Genomic DNA, 18,071 nt, shown 5'->3' on the forward strand with positions numbered 1-18,071 from the left:
GCTCCCCTGGATGTAGCTGATCATTTTTACTTTGTAAATATAATTACTTAACTTTACATTAACTATATGGTAATAAACTATTTTTGCACCACCCTTTGCATGCCATGTGTAACAGGTTTCTATTTCTAAAAAGAAGGAAGAACAGGGCAGAGGTCAGAGCATGAAAAGGGAGATGTTTGTTTTTATAGCTGCACTTCACATAGGAAATGCAACAGGCAACACTTGGACAGCAGTAATATATTTTAAGTAGTTTAAATCTAGTGCTGCTGAATGGGATTTACTGGAGAATGACCTTCCCTAGGTGCTTCCATACAGGTAACATCATTTTCTTTCCCCCATGCAAACTTTCTCAGAACAAATCTAAAATCTGGGATGTCCATGTATCATAAATATCTTAATAAGGATCTACAGGAATTGGAATGCAAAAGTTAGATGAGGCTGTTAATGTTTTCTGTGAAAATGGTTTATTTAACAGTGCCAATCACAGCACTACTGGTAACAAAAATGGTAACAGAATATAAAAACCTCTTTTCATTTTGAGAGATATTAAGGCACTTTCTGTTCAGTATAAAACAATTCTTACATAGACTATTTCAAACTATTTCAAGTTCGAAATTCTTAGGTTTACATCATCTTTGTTCCACACTGAGCTGTGGGGACAGAGATGTCACCTCGCTGTGCCCAGGCTGGTGCTGCCAGGCGAGGGCACAGACCATGACACGGTGTCCCAACACCTGAAAGAACCAGGGTTTTCAGAGCCCACCTGAACTGGGTGACCCAACTCTGGCTGTGTCTGCTCTCCAGATAAACACTGATCCCAAAGAAGCATTTCTCTCATTTCCTTCCAGACTTCCCTACACTTCCTTGCTGGAAGAGAAGCTGTCATTACCATCTGTGCTCATGGTTTTACACCGGAGCGCTCCTAATCTTTAACCAAAAGAAACATGTACATGATCAAAACTTAAAAATTGTTGCTATTTCCCACCAATTTCCTTTTAATAACTTTCAACAGCTAACGCAAACAAGAAATGTAACCAAGCACTTAATCTATAGAAACTCTTAATTCTGCTGTAGCCCTCATATCTCTCCCTTCTTTACCAGTGTAGAGGAGCGCTTGGGCTACAATTCCACTTGGAACTGGCTATAATTCCATTCCATATCCTGAGCTGGAAAATGTTCCTTTTACCACTGAAACACACGCTCAGCAGTGTATGAACACACCTGGTCTGCACCAGGGCACAGCAACGAGCCTGCCCAAAGTCTTAATGCCTATGGCTGCAGCTCTGTCACTGTCACCCTCACAACCAAACACTTGTGTCATTCCCTCTAGCACGGGAATGACCCACAGCAAGGGATCTGTGGCACTCTGGGGCAGAGAACACTTCGCTGCTCTGGAGACATTTACCAAAGTTACACTCAGATGGACAAAACAATGATGTCTATACATAATAATAAAATCTGTGGGTGTTACCATGCTCCACTAGCCCTGTGAGGCAGCTCAATCATTTACTGCCTTTCGGAAAAAAAATGTAACTGGCAGGATTGTACTCCTCCCAAATCCTTTCAAACTCATCCTGAAAAGCCTTCACATACTCGGCGTCCTCCACGACCAGCACATTCTCCCGGTTGCTCTGGATGGCCTGGGTGGTCCAGTTGAGGGAGCCTGTGATGAGCATCCTCCGGTCCACGATGGCGAACTTGTGGTGCATGTACCCGCTGTGCTGGTCGTGGCGCACCTGGATCCCTGCAGAGACACAGACACAGCTCAGGGCTCGGCCACCCCCGGCGCGGGGCTCCATCCCCGGCGCGGGGCTCCATCCCCGGCGCGGGGCTCCATCCCCGGCGCGGGGCTCCATCCCCGGCCCGCAGCCGCCCCGCGCTCACCCGCGCGGCGCAGGCGGCCGATCTGGGAGCCGTGCAGCCCCATGTACTGCGCGTCCGTCACCAGGCGGACGCGGACCCCGCGGCGGTGCAGGAGCTGCACGGCTCGGGCGAGCTGCGGGCAGGAGAAGGAGAAGAGGCAGAGGTCGAGCGAGCGGCGGGCGGAGAGGAGGCGGCGCACCAGGCGGCTCAGGGCGGTGTCGCCGCTCGGCAGCGGGCACGGGCAGGGCCGGGCGGGCGCCCCGGGCTCGGCCGCCTCGGCCAGCAGCGCCTCGATGCAGCAGGGCTGCGAGGGGAAGAACAGCACCTCCCGCACGGGCCGGGCCCGCCGCCAGGCCGCCACCGCCAGCGCCACCGCGGTCACCGCCGCCGCCGCCAGCGCCGCGCCCCGCGCGGCCCCCGCCGCCCTCATGGCCCGGCCCGGCCCGGCCCGCGCAGCCGCGGCGGAGGCGGGCGCGGCCTGTGGGGAGGAGCGGCCGCCACACGGGGCTGGGCCGGACTCCGAGATCCCGGCACCGACCCTGCCCCGGGCTCCGAGATCCCGGCGCCGACCCTGCCCCGGGCTCCGAGATCCCGGCGCCGACCCTGCCCCGGGCTCCGAGATCCCGGCGCCGACCCTGCCCCGGGCTCCGAGATCCCGGCGCCGACCCTGCCCCGGGCTCCGAGCCCTTCCCCGAACACCGAGCCCTCCCCAGATACCGCAACTCTGACAGCGAACCCTTCACCACACACGAGCCCTTGCAGCGGATGCTGCGAACACGCAACACATCCTTTAATCACAGGTGGGAAGGGATCCCAAAGATACCAAATTCCCACCCCTGCTTGGGCAGGGACACCTTCCACTATCCCAGGTTGCTCCAAGCGCTGTCCAGTCTGGCCTTGGACACTTCCAGGGATCCAGAGAAGCCACAGCTTCTCTAGGAACCTGTGCCAGGCCCTCCCCACCCTCACAGGAAGGAATTCTTTCCCAATATCCCATCTAACCCTGCCCTCTGGCAGTGGGAAGCCATTCCCTCTTGTCCTGTCCCTGCAGGCTCGTGTCCAAAGTCCCTGTCCAGCTCTAAGGTCTCCCTGGGTCTTCTCCAGGTGAACACCCCCAGCTGTCCCAGCCTGGCTCCAGAGCAGAGGAGCTTTAACCCTTGGAGCATCTTTGTGGCCTCCTCCGGACTCGCTGCAGCAGCTCCACATCCTTGTGATGTTGTGGGCCCCAGAGCTGGAGGCAGCTCTGCAGGTGGGGTCTCACGAGGGCGGAATGGAGGGCGACCATCACCTGCTGGACCCTGCCTGGCTGAGGGGACAGGGGTGGCACAACTGGCACCGAAAGGCGTTGTCTGTAAGTGACCCAGCACTGGCTCCATCACACGGCAGCTGCAGCACTCACCGCTCCCACCTCGCTCCCAGCTACACGCTGCTCAGCCAGGCAGAAATCGCACTGGAATAAAGAATTATCCTGCCTCAATCAGTTTGTCTCTGAGGCGTATCGTTTGGAGGGAAGGAGGGCGGTGAAAGATGTCTGCAGACATGATTTTTTTTGTTAATTAAGTTGTGCACATTCCAGCCCTCACTGACGGCAAAGGGAGCACCCGCGGCCTCAGCTGCGAGCTGCAGGAACCTGCCCAGGCAATCATTTGGTAATCCCACGCCCAGATGTGTTCTGGCAGGCAAGCACAGCTGGGGTGTAGGTTCACTGACTTGGCAGCTCTTCCCCTTCTTTCCTGTGGGCATTTTTTAAGTGTTAAGTTAGTGGTTTCCTTGCCCTGACTCAAAACTGAGTCTGCTTGTCCATGACAGCCTTGTTTCAGGTCAGGATGTGTGGAAACCGAGGGCACTGGGAATATTTCTCTGTCTGCTCTGGGGTGTCCTGACCCCCAGGGGAGCACTGACTTTGACCCTCATTCATGGAGAAACTTCCAAAGCCTCAAGGTAAACCAGAAACCACAAAAGTGTGAAATAGATTGTAGAGATTGTAGAGAGTAGTGTAGTATGTCACATGGGTGAGACATTTAGGTTTTAAGATTTTTAGTATGTTCTAGATGGGTTCAAGATGGAGGATACAGGGTGTTGCCTTGAGTTCCTTACTTCTTTCTTCTTGTTCCTTCTTCTTGGGTTTGGGTGGTATCTTGTAATTGGGTAGAAAAATCTGCACTGTGGGTCTTTAGGGGTCAGTTATTGGGTTAGAAAGGAAAATAATTTAGGTGTCACTTCTTAATTGGGTAGCTTATTTTTTGATTAGACTTAAAAGGCCTTGTAACAAGAGATTGTTGGCCATTTTTGTGCTGTTTTTCCTGCACACAGAGTCTGGTGCAGACAGTGCTGAAGTTTTGATAAGATAACAATAAACAGAGGCTGAAGACCGAAAAAGTCCAACGCGTCTCTGGTTCCTGACACAGAACTGCTCCAGGAGGGTCTCCCCTGCCAGGGGAGCCCCCAGGGAGTTGCCCAACTTTGGGCCCACAAACTCACAAGTGGTGCCCCAGCTGGCACTGGGAATATTTCTCTAGGATGGAGAGGGATCAACGTCGTGCATGACTCACCAAGAGCAAGGGAGAAGCAGCAGCCTCGGGCTCGAGCTTGTGAGCAACCCTTTTGTAGTTTGGGAAGGAAGCACTAAGTTGGGTTTTGATGCTGGGTTTCTTGGCAGAGCTGGTTTTTTAAAAGACAAAAACAGTTCAGCAATCAAGAAGGTCTCAATGCCAAATTACGTCTCAACTGCTCTGGACTGGACCAGAATAACTTTAAAATACAGATTAGTAGGTCAGGCTACAAGAAACTAATACAAAGAAAAGAGGAAAAGACCTGTATTAAATTCTCTACATTAGATCTAGGTTAAGGATGCAGGAATTTTGTGGATCAGCTGCTGCTTTCCCCCACCACAACACACACACACAGAGAAAATAAACACAAAACCAGGCTTTGTTCATTTTACAAAAATAGCTCTTATGAGATTTAATGCCTGTCTCCATTTTACAGATGTTCCAGACAAAAATCAACCTCCATATTTTATATATAAGAACAGAACTTGTGACAAGCTGGAACATCCTCTCTGAGCTTGAGTGAGTGTAGAAGGTCACCTGGGTAAAACCTGCCTTTAGCTTGTTCAAAATATCTGTGGTAACGTCAAGTGTTCCCAATAATGATCCAGAAAAACAAAAAGAAAAGACACAAACCCCAGACTTCACAACAGAAACAGAGATTCCTTACAGAACAGCTAAGGAATACCTGGTTAGGTAATTAAAAAATGCACCAATGTTTTCATGAACTATTAAGCAAAAATGGCTACTATAGAGTTATATAAGGGAGCACCTACAGGTTGAATCTCTTCTGCTTTATTAGGAAGCTAAAAAAGACAGAAGAGAACCTTATCCTGGCGAGGTTATCTTCATTACCTGGAAGTTCTGCAACCACAGGCAAAACAAGGCGAGTATTTTCCCCTCTGAGAGGCAAGCAAGGCTGCATTTTGAGACTTCTAATTTTACAATTTGCCCTCCCAGACAAGATTTCCAAAGCAAATGCTAAAACCGTCTCAAGTTAAGATATAAATAAATAAAGAGGAGTGACAGGACTCCCATGGGATGTCCTGACTTATGCTACAGCAGAAAATAGTCTCTTAAATCTGAGCACAAAGTGGTTTGAAATAATTTACATGTGATCCATACCCTGTGACGTGCCTCTTATTTTTGGTTCTTGTTCTCTCAGGCATTGAGGAGATTTATGTGGGATTTCAGTGAGATTAACCATATGCACTCCCAGGAGTTCTGGATGTTGTCACAGGCCTGCCAAGGAACCTAAAGGTGAGGCCTGCTGCCACACCATGATGCTTAATGAGGACAGGATGGGATTTTCATTAATTTAGCTGATTCTTTGAGTGTTGCTGTGTTTTAGTCTTGAGTGTGCACGTCTAGATTGAGAGCCGAGTTCCTGGAGAGACAGCAGCACTGTGGATTAGCACTTATTAGTCCAGTCTCACAGCAAGTAGAAAAGACTCAAGTCACTCTTCAAGTTGGTTTGAGGACCAGGAGAATAGTGATGAAGCCTCACTATCCACCTAAAGCACAAGCTGCAGGCTCAGCAGAGGTAACCAGGGGGTCCCTGCCCTTCTCTGAAGGTAGCAGGGAGGTTGGGCACCCTTTAATTCCGGCACTCTGAGGACGTCGGGCTGCGAACTGTTGACATCAGGTGGGACTTGTAGGTCTTGCTCAGGCCGGTCATCCAGAACTTGAGAAGTTTGACATTGTCCTCCTCTGCAGCTCCCAGAATGCTCAGCAGTTTTTGGGTATCCTCCTTGGGTCTGCTGTCCACTTTAGTGAATTTAAAGAGGACTTTCACTTTACTGCAGGAACAAGAGATTCCTGTCATTATCAAATGGACTCACACGCCATCAAACAGGGAACAAGAAGGAACTGGAGCTTCTCTTGGCACCTACTGCAACTAAATGTTAATAAAAGCTTCAACCAGTGTTTCATTGAAGCTATTCTCATGCTTTGAAGGAGGGTGATTAGTTGGGGAGATGACTCATTTTCAGTAATAGTGGGCGTATTTCTAGTTTGGCTTTTCCATTCTAGCAGAAAGTAGAACAATTAATTGTGACAACTGGGAGACACATCCAGTGCCCATCTGCCTTCAGGTAAATTCACAAAGTCATGATGTTCATGAATTATTTCACATGACTGCCCGGTCTTCCTTTACAGCTGCCTGCACCTCTGAAATGCAGTGCCTGAAGGCAGGACCCGGGCATGTGTTTGGGTCTCACCTGAGCTGGGGTATGGCCACACTGACAGGCACAGAGGGATCTGCATATTTAATCCCCCTAACCAAGGTGAGGCACACAGGTGTTGTCATGCAGGTAACCTACAGATGTGTGAACTGAAGCATAAAGGTTAAGAACTGCTGAAAGCCAAAAAGAGAGCTAGGACTAGAGTAGGAAATTCTTAACTCCTGACTTAATTTGTTCCTGTAAATCCAAATGAACTGCAGCAGAAGTCACCTGTCTAAAGTGGGTCCTGCACTCTGCTGTTGCTGTTCCAGGAGCAGCACCAAAGCTGCTCCTCTGAAAGCAAGGGAGCTGTACTTACTTCATCCACTCCTCCTTCAGGCAAACAAGGCACTGATCCACAACATCCACGGAGAGGTTCTGGTTGGTCAGGGCAGCTTCGATCTTATTCAAGATTGTTGGGCCAACTGCAGGAGCAGAAAAAGGGGAAAGGGTGAGAAAGAGGACACACAAGCTAAAGGTTACTGCTTACACCTTTACTACTAATAATTGTTAGCTATATCCCCCAGTGGCCTGCTGGGATTTCATTTCCATGGAAGAGGAGCTAAAGATCATCCCATTAGAAAAACATCTGATCTAAGAAGCAACATGGAATTTAGTGAAGGACCCTGGGACATCCAAACAGGTTCAGGGGCCTTTGTTTTTTCTTCAGACACACTTTTAAACTCCTGCTTAACTTTTGTTGTCCTTATCAAAAGATCATTAAAAATATAAGATTATGAAAAAACCTTCATGTTCCTTTGTACAACATACAAACATACACATAAAAACACAAACCCTCAACTTATACTTGATTTAATGTTCCTCTTGTTAAGGGCAGTTTCAGGATACTTAGTGAAAAAATAAACCAGCAACCAACCCAAAGCATTCCTGGGCCACTTTTTGGAAGTCCCTGGGAGACTTTTTTCCCAGCAGTCCACGGCCTATTAAGTTTGATGCTGTGGTGGAGAAAAGACCTTGCAGTGACTATTTTTGTGCAGAAGTTTCTGGACATGCCACTGACTGGATGGAAAATAAACTGGTGTATTTATACACATGGGAGCAACAACAGGAAGAGCACTATGCAGAGAGCAAGTCTCTGCTTTGCATCTCTGTCTTCAGGGACAAAGAGGAAGGATGAGCCATCTGCTGTGTCTTTTGAGACACTCAGTGAGGCCAATTCATCTAAATTAAGACTTCCCAGAAAAGACAAGACTGATGGACCTGACTCAAATCACCTCTAAGTGCAAGTGTTCAACTGCTGGAAGGAAGTAGGCAAAATTAAATTTAAAAGTCTGGGTATTTCTCTATCAGTCATATTTGACCACCAAGTGGAACACGGAAAATTAGTGATGTCATGGTCCTTATAAGTTAGCCTTACTCAAAATAAGCACACAAGTATCCCAGGATTGAAAGTGTTCACCATGGGTTACAGAAATTTCCCTACAATTTTTCTTACATCTGTGTTACAGAATCCATTTCTCATTTATGAAAATTTATAGGCAAAATGCTGATCTGGTAGAGCAAATCTTTTATAATTGAACAATCTGTGGTGAACCTCACCTCAAGCAGCTAAACCCCAGCTGAATATTGACCTGGCTTCTACACAAACCTCCTTAAGGGCTGGTACATGAAAAGCAGTTAAAGATCAAGATGCTCTTTTAACCTCAGTGACAGAGGCTCTTTCTGCTTCCAAATCACCCACCTCGATCTGCTGCAACGGGGCTCCCACTGGTGACAAGGAACTCGTACTTGTTGAGGGACTGCTCATCATCAAACAGGGTTGGGTAGAGGCTGGAGCGGGTGGCAGCACGCACTTCCACAAGGACTGCAAACTCTGGAGCAACAAGAGCCCGAAAGAGCATGAGCTGTGCTAGCCCAGATTCTAAAACACAGCTACAGACCCTGCTTTGCCTAGAGAAGGTGTTCACATCTTTCAGGCAAAGACATGGGGAAAACAAAATTAAGTCGTTTGGGCTTTATTTCAGGCAGCCAATACTTATTAAAAAAAAAAAAAAATCTAGTGTCCTTTAACATGACTTGACAGGGAGGGGAGAGGGTTCTGCAACAGGTTCTTACCAGATGACAGGATGTGGGGTGGGATTTGGACGTGTGGGCTCAGGCCCAGGAAGTTGCAGCGATACGCCTCCTCATACTGGTCACTGTAGGGGATGATCCGCACGCACCCGATGGGCAGCATCGTCTGCAGGGGGAGGAAACCAGCCAAGAGAAACTCTGGAATTGAACAAGTAAGTACAATCCTCTCCCTGACTTCCAGGGCTAAACCTGGAGCTTAGCTTCCAGTCTAAGACCTGGAGCACTGCTTAGGCAGATGCTCCTGATTTGGGGGAATCAAAGTAACCTACTCAGCTTGAGAGCTGAGGACAAGCAGTCGCCAAGGACAAGCAAGATATCCAGAGGTTGAGGGGATTTTGTTTTGTGCATGTTTTCAGGGTTTTTTTGGTTGCTGTTTTTTTCGAAAACCACATAATTTAGAACACACTCTTCGGGGCAGATCATTATAAAGGCTGGAGTAGTAGAGAAATACGTGTAAAAATATGCAGCCAAGAAACAAAAGAAAAGGTTTCTACCCGTAGGACATCAAAGGCAGACTGGACAAGATCCATATCCTGAGCTTTCCAGATGACCTGGTTCCCCATCAGAACATGCCAAGCCAGCATTCGGAATGCAGATGCCCCAAGAACCTGGAAAAAAAACCCCAAACCATTCTGCATTGGTTATAAAAATGAGTGAATTGTCTAGTTTGCCCTGTTAAAAACATGAGTGACAGGTAAGAAAATGGCTAGACCTGAACAGGAGGAATGGACATGGAAATTTAGCACATGAATCTTGGGCACATAAACATTCCCCCTCAGCCAGGTCACTAGGAGCACAGGAGAAAAGCAAGATCCATACAGAATAATTTATTCTATTTGTAAATTATTTTTCCCTCCGAAACACTTTTTTTTTAAGCAAATTATTACTTGGCTTTGAAGATGCTGCACAACCTCTGTATTAAATTACTCTTCTTGGGAAGAAGAGAAGTGCAGAATTTGAGAGAAATCATCTGACCCCACCCCACATGACTGATGATCACCAGAGGCCCACGTGAGGAAGGGAGCGTGCCCAGAGATGCAGTTCACATCATGCTCCTAGCTGGGCAGGCACTGTGCTGAACACAGCACCAGGGAAAGTGCAGATTCCAGGAAATAAATGTATCTTTAAAAAAAAACCAACATTATCAGGAGAAAAAAGCTTGTGAACTCTGCAGCCTTTCTTACCTGTCTCATGTGCCTGAGAGAGCGGAAGACAGACAACCTTCTGTGAGCTACGTTCCAGCTGTTGCAATCTGGCATCAGAGATGTTTCAGGGGAGCTTTTGGACAGCTCCTGCCCTTCCACAACATCTGGCTGAGAAGAAGGCTTCTCTTCTTCCTCAGAACCATCCCAGCCTTCCGACTCTTCTTTCAGATCTAGCAAAAAAAAAAAAAAAAAGGGAGATTGGTCATAAAAATTGCTGCTCTGTAGGAATGGAAAGTGGAAAGTGCTCACATGCTGCAGCCATGTGATTTTGGGTGTATGTGGGAAGAGAGAACTCAGAACACAGTAACTGAAAGTACTGGCAGCAGCATAGACACACTTAAGTGTTAATTCAGATAAAAAATAACTACTGAAGGGTCAAGAAGGAATTTTCATCTTCTACAGAACAGAAAATCACATTTTTTGATCAGCTATGTTCTCTATTCTTGTTTTAAAGGCTATGGACAAAGCTTTGTAGATTCTAGTCTACATGGTTAATAAAACAGTTCAACACAGGGGAAAAAAACCCAAAGAAACAACAATCCTTTACTTTTAGAAAGTTTGTAGAAAAAGCAGCAAGAAATCCATATGTTGTGACTGCAAATCCTTCTGGCTGTACAAGTTCACTGGGAGGGCCAGCCCAGCCACAGAGAGCAACAATCCTGATGATGCAACTCTGCTACTCAAGTGACAAACACCAGTGCAGAGAGCCTTTGAGGTGCCTGGATTCCACATTCCTGTCAGAGCCATCTCCAGATGGGAGAGTGCATCAGCTGCTGCAGAGACTACCAGGAAGGTGCAGCTGATGAGCAATGGTTGTGCTTAAGATGCTGATCAAAGGACTCAGTGTTTCATCACCCAAAGCATTCTCAGAGGGGGTTTTTGCAGCTCTGGAAACCTCTGTCTCACCTGCAAGTTTTTCCATCTGAACCAGGGTGTCTTCTGTGGGTGCTCCCTCCAGAAGCTTCTCTGTAAGCCTGCTACCACAAGCCTTCAGAAGCCTGGAGACATTGAAAGGAAGAGAAGCAGAGTCATGTAGCTTGCCAGGTGCAAAAATCCAGTGGGACTGATGTCATGATGTCAAACAAAACATCCAAGCACTAACCACTGTGTGCTACCTTCCAGCACATCCCTGTGCTTTCCTCAGTGTGGGACTATCAACCCATCTTACAATCCCTGCCACATAAAGTCACCCAGATCCCAGCATTCTGCAATTTCTTTGTGCAGCATGCTTATCCCCCATCCAAATCACATGCCAGTGTTGCAACCCTCCGTGTGGCATCTTTCCAAGGAAGTTTAATGAGCCAGTCAGGCACTGGAGCAACTGGACTCTCTCAGAGCCCAATGGCTACATCTCCCACGCTGCTGATCCCAGCACAGGGGCAACTCCCAGGTGAACCACCATGGTCTGTCACGTGTGAATTCCAGGTGCAACACGCTGGGGGTAGGAGCATCTTTTATTCCTTTCTTCCACACTGCAAAACCTTTCCATCTGCATAGCCACGGCTCCAGTTAGCTGCCACGTTGTGGATATTCTCAGCTCAGTCAGAGAGAAAGAGAAAGGTTTTCTAACCAGGCAAGAGCCTGGGAAGCAGTTGGGAAAGAATGTAAATAATTCTCTAATCTACCTTGTTATTCACATTGTTTATAGATATGTTCTGCCTCTGTGCATCATTCACTGCACACCAATGGTGTGACATGTTTTTACTCTAAGACCAATGAAATTAGTCTTCTCGATGTTCTCTGTATATACAGCAGTACATCTGAAATAAAGGAGAGAGTTCATTTTCTTTGCCTTCTGATCTGGAGTTCTTTGTTCCTGTCCTGCTCAACAGTGTCACCACTTAGTATTACTTCACAGCAAAAAGACATTTTTTTGTCCTAAAGACATCAGTGTTGGCTCCTTCCAATTCAGACACTATCTAGCAAAGTCAATTAAAAAAAAAAACAAACCCAAACACTCAAATCCCATTCCCAGTCTTTCAGGACGTGGCAGCATCCTCCTGAGGAAGGAGCTGAGAACAGCAGTGGCATTACCAAGCGAAGGAGGTGTGCAGGCAGGCCCAGAGGTTCTCGTCGTTGGTCAGGGACGTCAGGGAGCGCGCGGCGTTCCCGTTGCGCTGGTGCAGGAAGGGGGTGAAGGCCGTGTTCATGCGCTGGGCACGCTGGGGGCACCCAAACTGCTCTGCTTCAAACACCTGCACACACAGCAAGGGCAGGGTCACAGACTGAAAGAGGTGCAGGTTTTGCTTGCAAAACTCAGGCAAAAAAAAAAAAAGAAAACCACCCCAAAAATACCGAGTGAAAAGGGTGCGTCACACACACTCATCCAATCATGGGAAAACAGAGAGAAGGGACATCTTATTCTTAGATGGACTAAAATGATCATTAAGTAACACTTGTGCTCCAAAATCATTGTCCTTCCCAGATTTACTTAATTACATTTGTAACAAAGCTGTTGTCTATGAGGCCTGTGAAAAGCACTAAGTGTTTCAAATGACAAAAACACCCTGTTCCTTCCCCTCCTACATCCCCAGACACTGAACCCTGGAATGGTTTGGGTTGGGAAGATCAACCTGTTCCAATTCCCCTGCCACAGGCACCTGCCACCTTCCACGAGACCAGGATGCTCCAATCCCTGCCCAACCTGGCCGTGAACACTTCCAGGGATGGGGATACACACCATCCTCCTGAGCCTTGTGTCAATCTAGCACAAACCACCCTGGCACGAGCTGGATCAGCTTTTTGACTCAGCTGTCAATCAGGCATCATGATGCTGCACTGACATTGAGTCACAGGGACTCTGTGCACTGACCCACCTTCAGTGCTTTGCCCTGGAGCTCATCAATGATGCCTCTGATTTTTCCCAGCAAGAAAGGCCAGGAGTTGATGAGGTAAATCCGGTCCATCATGATGGTGATGATGCTGTACCAGCGCTGGAAACCTCGGGCCAGGCTGTCTTTGATAAAGAAGGTGTGGCTGAACACAAAGCCATGCTGCTCATCTCCAAAAAAAATAGGGCCTTCACGTCCTGGGCAGACCTGAAGGGAAGGGACACACACCAAAGTTATTAAACACATCACAGAGTAACCAACTAAACAGCTTCCTGCACTTTAACACCCACTTGGTGAATAAATGAAGCCTTTTTACAATACTATCCCAAAAGTGTGGTCAAACAACCTCCCAGAGATACCCTAGAAACACTCCAAATCCTTCAGTTTAACTGTATTTTAAGAATTCAGCTCCATTCAACTACAATACTGAGAACCCAGAAGGAATTCTGCTGATCCTGACACACAAATGTTCATTAATCTGTGAGGTTTTTCCTTCGTGTCTGTTAGAGGAAGAATATGAATGGTCTACAGTAAAGGGCACTCAACACCACATTCAGAGGTTTTTACAAAAACCAGGTTATCTTACAAAGACAAATAATAAGCACAAGGAACAAAACCAAGAAGGGTATATTTTTAGCCTCACAAGGTGAGAGGAAGGAACCATTGAGGTCATCAAAGCTTAAAAAACACCATAAAAAATACCACCAGCCCTGGAATAAACAGACTTCAGTGCCTGTCTTTCCACCTGGTTCCCTCCACATTTCAGTCTGCACAGAGCAGCCAGGATCAGCAATGGACTATCTTGTTTTTGGAGTGATACAGGAGGCATAAATAGCCTCTCCCTGTCCTCCAAGGCAGGTACCTCACAGCTGAGGCTGCGGACGCAGGCCTGGCGCACGATGCTGAACAGCTGGGGGTGGTTTGGGTGCTGGTGGCTGACGTACTTGATGGAGGTTTCCTTGTCATGGCTGACGTACCCCGGGTGTCCTCCTGCAAGAGAGCGGCAGCCCTGAAGGCAGAAAAGCAAGTCCAGCCATAAATGAGTGTGCAGGTATCTCAGGTTTCCAAAGAGCTCTGACTGCTCCCTCCAAAACACTGTAAAATGTTATTTACACACGCAGTCAGGAACACAAAGACTCAGAAGACAAGGAAGGTGAGTCAGGGACAGGATTTGAACTCAGCTCCCCACACAAAACTCTGATATACTTCCTCTTTTCCACTATTTAATTCCACTGTGAACTTGGTGCTGGTAAAGTTCAGTTACAGCAGCTGAGAAACCAACTGGCCAAACAAAACTGGCCACAACTGAAGGGAAAGTAAATAATAAATATGTCAGAGGAAGTACTGATAGAAGACAAGTATGAGAATCATAGAATGGTTTGGGTTGGAAGGGACCTTAAAGATCACCTCATTCCACCTCCTGCCATGGGCAGGGACACCTTCCACTAGCCCAGGCTTCAAGCCCCATCCAACCTGGCCCTGGGCACTTCCAGGGATGGGGCAGCCACAGCTTCTCTGGGCAACCTGTGCCAGGGCCTCACTAGCCTGAGAGGGAATAATTTTTTAGTATATCTAACCTAAATTTCCCCTTTTTCAGTTTCAACACACTACTCCTTGTCCTATCACTGCAGTTCCCGATGAAGAGTCCCTCTCTGCATTCCCTGCAGGCCCCTTCAGACACTGAAGACTGCTGCAAGGTTTCCACACAAATTTCTGTTCTCCAGGCTGAACAGCCCTGAATGACTGAGAATAAACATTGTTTTAATTGTTTTGCTTTTTTTTTTTTTTTTTTGTTTCCTAACCAATACAGCTCTTAAAATTACTATTAATAAATGATCTGACCTAATCTAACAAAGTAAATGCTCTTCAAGGATGAGCATTTCTCAGCCACAAGAGAATCACAAATCACAGAGCTTAAAGAGACCTCAAGGTCCTGTCAAGGTGTATGTGGTCAACAACAGCTCCTTCATCCTCTTGTCATGGATCATCAGGATTAGAATTCGGGCTAGCATGCAGTTTATGAGGATTTGGAGATCTTCTGGCACTGACACATACAAAACAAGTGCTGTTCACATTTTTATGTGTCTCTAAACAATTCAATTTACATCAGAGAATCCTAGAGCCCTTTAGCCAAGCCAAGGACAGTGATCCCCACACACAGATTTTCCCACTTGCCTCACACATGTCTGATTTCTTTGGCCCTGGGCTGCTGGAGTCGGCGCTGGCCCCTTCAGCCGGGCTGTGCGAGCGGATCCGGCTGCTCATCTGAATCCCACCTTCCTCCTCCTCCGCCTGCTCATTCTGCCCGGAGATGTCCCCGCTGCCGGCGCCCTGCGGGAGCGGCGAGTGCAGGACCTCGGTGCAGAACAGCGTGCGAGGGCCGTGGAGCTCACAGAAATGGCACAGGGCAACGATGGCGTTCATAGTGAGGGCTCAGCACGGCCGCCAGGCCTCCTGCAGCCAGGGCAGAGCACACGGTCAGCACACAGGATACCACGGCATCTCTCAGGCCTCACTGCTGCCAGTGCTGCTCTGCATCCCACCCGCAGCAGCTGGCCTTAAGCTCAGCCTGAGACTGAGACCTCCAAGACCATCAAGTCCAAACTGTGACCGATCCCCACCATGTCACCCAGACCAGAGCACTGAGTGCCGTGTCCAGTCTTTCCTTAAACACCTCCAGGGATGGTGGGATGGACTCCAGCACCTCCCCGGGCACTGCACTGATCCAGGACCAACCTTCTGTTTGCTGATGGGATGGCCCTGAGCAACCCAACCTGCCATGCCCAGATGCTGGACGCTGATCCAGGACACCTCAGGTGCCGTGGGGGTGAATGGGGCTGGACCAATCCCTCATGCCCGGATACCGCCAGTATTACAGGGACAGGTTCAGGGAATCCCAGAATGGTTTGGGTAGGAAGCGACCTTGAAAATCACCCAGTACAACCTCCTGCCACAGGGCAGGGACACCTTCCACCAGACCAGGGTGCTCCAAGCCCCGTCCAACCTGGGGCTGGACACTTCCAGGGCTGGGGCAGCCACAGCTTCTCGGGACAACCTGTGCCAGGGCCTCCCCACCCTCACAGGCCAAATTCCTTCCCAATATCCTATCTAACCCTGCTGTCAGTTTGAAGCCATTCCCCCTTGTCGTGTCACTCCAGACCGCTGTAAATAGTCTTGTCCCATCTTTCCTGTAAGTTCTAGTTAGGTACTGGAAGGCCACAATTAGGTCACTCCGAAGCCTTCTCCTTTCTAGGCTGAACAATCCCAATTCTTCCAGCCTTTCCTCAAAGGACAGGTGCTCTTCCCCCCTAATCAACGTGGTGGCCTCCTCTGGATCAAGGCTGAGCTCAGACCAGATCCCCCGTGCCCGGAGCCTCAGGCCGGAACGGGCCGGCGCTGCGGACCACCCACGGACCCGAACGCCTCAGGCCCTGCCGGAGCCAGCCTGTCCCGCCGGGTCCGGTGTCCGGTTCCCCGTGCCCCGTCCCCCCCGGCCCGGCCCCGGCTGCCCGTGCCCGGAGCCCCCGCTCACCGCGGCTCCCCCGGCCCGTCCCGAGTCCGCGGGCGCCTGACACCGACTGACCCACCGGCCGTACCACCCCCACCGCCAGCTGGGGGGGGGAACAGGGACAGACAGCTCCCCGCCAGCGCGCCCGCCACCGCCGCGGAGAAGCGAGAAGATGGAGAACAAGGTAGCAGAGAGAGAGAGAGATGAGAAGCCCGTTCGTACCGCGGGACTGAGCTGGCCGTCCCGCCGCTCTCCCGGGGAGCCGTCACCCCCCGAGCTGCAGTGGCTCGGCCCAGGGCCGCCCTGTCCACAGGGGCCGGGCGGAGCCATTATCTCAAAGAAGGGGGGAGTGAGGAGGTCTGGAAGGCGCATCCTCCCCTCCCGCGCTACACCTGCCCAGCTGTCACAGCGCAGAGCGGAGCAGCGCTGTTCCATCACCGGGGACACCAGAAGGGACCAGCGATAGCCAGCGACCCGCGGGGGCCGCCCCGGGAGCGGGCGGCGCTCCCCCCGCGGGGTGGTACGGGCCGCGCTGTGGGTCACGTGACCCGCGGGCTCTGGGAGGGGAGCCGGGGCGGCCGCGGGCGGAGCCGCCGGAGGAGCCGGGGCCGGGGCCGGGGCCGCCGGAGGAGCCGGGGCCGGGACCGCCGGAGCAGCCGGGGCCGGGACCGCCGGAGGAGCCGGGGCCGGGACCGGGACGGCGTCTGCCGCGTTAACGAGCTTCGCCACCGGCTGTCGCACGGCCCCTTCCCGGGACTTTGCCTGGCCTCAGGGCGGTGCCGTGTTCTCCGCAGACTCGGCGCGACTTCTCTATTGGAGACTCGGCACCCAGCGTCTGTGTTAATTCCTCAAAGTGCTTAGAATGTAAGGTTATGGCAGATGGAGGTATCAAAATATTGCCGTTTCCCGATTTATAAAGCGGCTCTGTGGAAGTGTTTGCACAGGTGCAGCCCGGGAAGGGCAGGGGAGCAAACGCCCAAGTTAAACCTGTTCAGGTTCTTCATTTCCATTAAACAACTCCTGTTTCTCTTCAGGGTATCACATTTAAGTATTAAAAGATTATTTACCTCTAAGAATCTATGACGGAAAGCTAAACCAAATTCCATGTGAACTATTAGCCTTCAAAATAATAAAGTACCAGATTCCTCCCTGCCCCTTGGAGTTGCCACTTTAAGAGCTTTAAATACCTGAATCTGAACAAAAATAGTAAATTTTCAAGTAGATAACAGCATAGATTATTCAGCTGAGTAAAACTTGTACTTTAATCCCAAGAAAGAGCAGCTATTGCTGATACCACTACAGGACACACCTCTGGATCCAAGCACAGCCACACATGGACTAATAATTACATCTCTGATTAAAACAATAGCCAGGTGGTCAGCAAGATGAATTATTACAGAAACAAAGAGCTCAGACACAAATCCCAGAATGGTTCGGGTTGGAAGGACCTCATGGACCATCCCATTCCAAGCCCCTGCTGTGGGCAGGGACATCTTCACTTGCTCAGAGGAAAAGCGTTCCATCCAAAATCCCAAAGCTCATCTCAGACAAGGACCTGCAGCAGCACTTCTCAAGAAAGACACTAAAGAAAGATTATTTCTAGTTGGAATTGCTCAGCAGAGCTCTGAGAAGCCACCAGCAGGGTTTGAGCACCTGTGGAGCAGAGGGCACTGCCACACACAGCAGGCAACCAGCAGCCTCGCCAGTCAGCCAAAATCACCTCCTGAAAAGCAACCAGAACAAAGAGATCCCCCCCAAAAAACTAAGGAAACCCCAAATAGAAAAGACCTACAATCTCA

General features: G+C 49.5%; 2 protein-coding genes across 3 annotated transcripts; both read right to left on the bottom strand.

The window, feature by feature from the left end:
* Positions 1-447: 447 nt before the first annotated feature.
* Positions 448-2,293, bottom strand: PLD6 (phospholipase D family member 6). Its single transcript, XM_053992375.1, has 2 exons — positions 1,885-2,293; positions 448-1,744 (listed from the first exon to the last, which is right to left on the bottom strand). Exons 1-2 carry the CDS (start codon positions 2,291-2,293, stop codon positions 1,503-1,505), a joined length of 651 nt encoding a protein of 216 aa, XP_053848350.1. The 3' UTR covers positions 448-1,502.
* A 2,500-nt stretch (positions 2,294-4,793) lies between these two features.
* FLCN (folliculin) lies at positions 4,794-16,582 on the bottom strand. 2 transcript variants are annotated; one of them, XM_053992481.1, is made up of 12 exons: positions 16,495-16,582; positions 14,940-15,218; positions 13,627-13,773; positions 12,750-12,971; positions 11,968-12,128; positions 10,840-10,931; positions 9,913-10,103; positions 9,223-9,336; positions 8,711-8,834; positions 8,337-8,468; positions 6,954-7,059; positions 4,794-6,211 (listed from the first exon to the last, which is right to left on the bottom strand). In XM_053992481.1, exons 2-12 carry the CDS (start codon positions 15,186-15,188, stop codon positions 6,010-6,012), a joined length of 1,740 nt encoding a protein of 579 aa, XP_053848456.1. In that variant the 5' UTR covers positions 15,189-15,218; positions 16,495-16,582; the 3' UTR covers positions 4,794-6,009. The 2 variants fall into 2 exon arrangements, with proteins under 2 accessions (XP_053848456.1, XP_053848457.1); XM_053992482.1 differs by lacking the exon at positions 16,495-16,582 and adding an exon at positions 16,297-16,341.
* Positions 16,583-18,071: the final 1,489 nt, after the last annotated feature.

This window comes from Vidua macroura, chromosome 16, assembly GCF_024509145.1.
Source record: "Vidua macroura isolate BioBank_ID:100142 chromosome 16, ASM2450914v1, whole genome shotgun sequence".
Classification (NCBI taxonomy): domain Eukaryota; kingdom Metazoa; phylum Chordata; class Aves; order Passeriformes; family Viduidae; genus Vidua; species Vidua macroura.